Genomic DNA, 2,500 nt, shown 5'->3' with positions numbered 1-2,500 from the left:
GTGTGTGTTTTTTTTTTTTTACTTTGATGGCGAGTTTGTCTTTCTCCGGCTTTCCTTATTCATTCTGTTTCTCGCCAGCCTTTGTCAGCACAGCGTCAAGTTTAGACATCGCCTCACGAAGCTGAGCTGTCACGTCATTAAGTTGCGATTTCATCTCGGTGAGTTCAGATTTGACTTCTTGCAGTTGCAGGTCTTGATAGTCGACATCATCTCTCGCGCGCATCTGGAAATACAAGATGAAATCCTAACTGAGAAAATAGTATACCTGGCAATTTAATCTCGCGTCAAGTTTAAAATGACGTACAGCAAATACTGCATTAGGGATTCCTTTGAACAGCGCAGGCTTTGCAAACTGTTCTGCTAAGTCGTTTTGTTTTCAGGTTTGCTTTTTTTATTTGTTTGTTTGTTTTTTTTTTAAATCTTTTTCACCTTTGCTAACGCACTGTTTTCGCCGCAAAACCCAATGAACGGGTACAAAGGGTCGTCAGGTTTGGATTTTATGAATCTATGGCCCCCTTCACGTTCTATCCTGGTGTCATTAACAGTAAATCTAACAGGAACATGAAATTTCCCATCTCTCTCTTCCTCGTGCTCAAACATGACGGTACATCGAATGACGTCACCTCGATGGATTTTGAAAAAATCTGTAAGAGACAAAACAGTCAGTTACAATTTTGCAAGTAAAAAAGAAATCAATTTAAAATATGTTATACGATTCTCTCAAAATATAGTAACTGTACGCATACTATACCCTTTGTTTCAGCAGTGTAAAATCAGAAAGATATGTAGGTTCAAGTGAGGCCTACATCTACTGTAACACTCTCTTCTCTGTTAAAATTCCGAGCTTTCCCGGAATCATCCGAAATAACAAAAATATTCAGCATTGAGTTTTTCACATATTTTTATTTTATACATCATTCCGTATATAAGCTCAATGATGAAATATTTTAACTTATCCCTGATAATGCGTGGTTCGGCGAAACTTCGGAATTTTAACAGAAGAAACATTACAGTTACAGGCCTCACATGAACCTACACAATGTTACAAAATCCTACTGAAAGACAGCATCCAAGGAATAAAATCCGAAAGATTTATTGATCTTTTTGTGGGCTAGGACTCGTTGGCTTACTACCATCTCATATCCAACGAGTGCTTAGGGAATAAGGCTTTACATAAAAGCGTGATCATTTTTTAAAAAGAACTCCGTTGCAAAGCAAGCGGAAAAGAGTGAATAATGCTACCTTAAAAGAAAAACAGGTTTCTTAGGTAATTTTGATTTACAGTTGATTGAGAAGGGATGAGGTTCTAACTCATAGTTACTAAACTGTTATGTAATTTTGATCATCGCAGTGAGCTTAAGTAGTTGTGAAGTCTGAGAAAAACGTCCAGGCATGAAGGGGATTCAAACTGCGCATGACCGTGCCGACTGCTCTACCAACTGATCTATCAAGTCATCTGGGAGCTGTTCAGTTACGTGTTTGTATCATATCTCGTAAAAGGGAAGTGTGCAGAGCAGTGTGCCGCGCAATCCCAAGGTAATGCGCAGCTTGAATCCCGTTCAAGGCTGGACTTTTTCTTCAGGCTTCATTGCACCTGCTTAAGTTGCTCAAGTTGCTCACTTCACTGCATGCGATGATCAAAACATTCCTTATCCGAAGTACGATATATGGTATTTCTTATATTCTCCTTTCTCCCTCTCTCCCCTTCAGTTTCTAAAATGTCGAAGTTGGTCAGTAGGGATGGACGGACAAAAATTTGGTTTTAACTGTCTTGATGTAGTAAATATCACAGTGCATGGATGAGCCCCTCGATCTGACGAAGGGCTGCTGCTTGAAATACTAATGATGCTTTTTTTTTTTAATTTTAAATTAATGAGTAAATAAATTAATGCATTTACTATTCAAATGCAGTCAGCAGAGTACAAATAACACCCAAAACAAGTATAAATATCTTACGGTATTTGTACGCCAGAAGATCAGTTTGACCGGTTTTTTGCAAACGTATTAGTCTTACAAAAGCGGTAAACATGGCTGAAAATGCTAATTTTTGCCCCAAAGAAAACAATGAATTCTTGCTTGCTAAATTTTGATATTTTTGTCAAAAACGAGTTCCTAAAGACAAGCGATAACCTACACGACAATTAACTTTCCTTATTTATTTAAGAAACCCGAAACGAAAGTAAGACAAAAAGAGAAAAACTGGCCTCAATGTATTGAAACATAGGCAGCCCAAGGCAGCCCAAGCTCTCGCAAACAAAATGGCGTCAAATGTAATATAAGGGTTTGTAAGGGAGTTACGATGATATTCATGGAAATACAAATGGCTTACCTTATTCCATGCGTGTCTTTTCTCGTCCCTGGTGTCGTTATGTTACCTGTTTGTAGCGATTTGAGTTCCAAGTCTCCCAAAGTAAAGAGAAAGAACAAGGCGAAACAGTCTAGTTGGGAGAGCCTACTGAACGAAGCCAAAATGTCCTTAAGGTTCACATTTCTACCGTAG

General features: G+C 38.4%; 1 protein-coding gene across 1 annotated transcript in view; it reads right to left on the bottom strand.

Moving 5' to 3' along the window:
• The window catches only part of LOC138060577 (uncharacterized), a 94,619-nt gene that overhangs the window by 941 nt on the left and 91,178 nt on the right, over nucleotides 1–2,500 (bottom strand). The window contains exons 16-17 of the mRNA XM_068906422.1: nucleotides 430–644; nucleotides 1–223 (exon numbers count right to left, since the gene is read on the bottom strand). The exon at nucleotides 1–223 is cut by the window's left edge and continues 941 nt beyond it. Coding sequence (XP_068762523.1) covers nucleotides 56–223; nucleotides 430–644 — 383 coding nt within the window. The 3' untranslated portion in view covers nucleotides 1–55. The remainder of the gene's footprint in view (nucleotides 224–429; nucleotides 645–2,500) is intronic.

This window comes from Montipora capricornis, chromosome 8, assembly GCF_036669925.1.
Source record: "Montipora capricornis isolate CH-2021 chromosome 8, ASM3666992v2, whole genome shotgun sequence".
Lineage (NCBI taxonomy): Eukaryota > Metazoa > Cnidaria > Anthozoa > Scleractinia > Acroporidae > Montipora > Montipora capricornis.
Note: the sequence above shows the minus strand (reverse complement) of the source record. Positions and strands in the feature narration are given on the sequence as shown.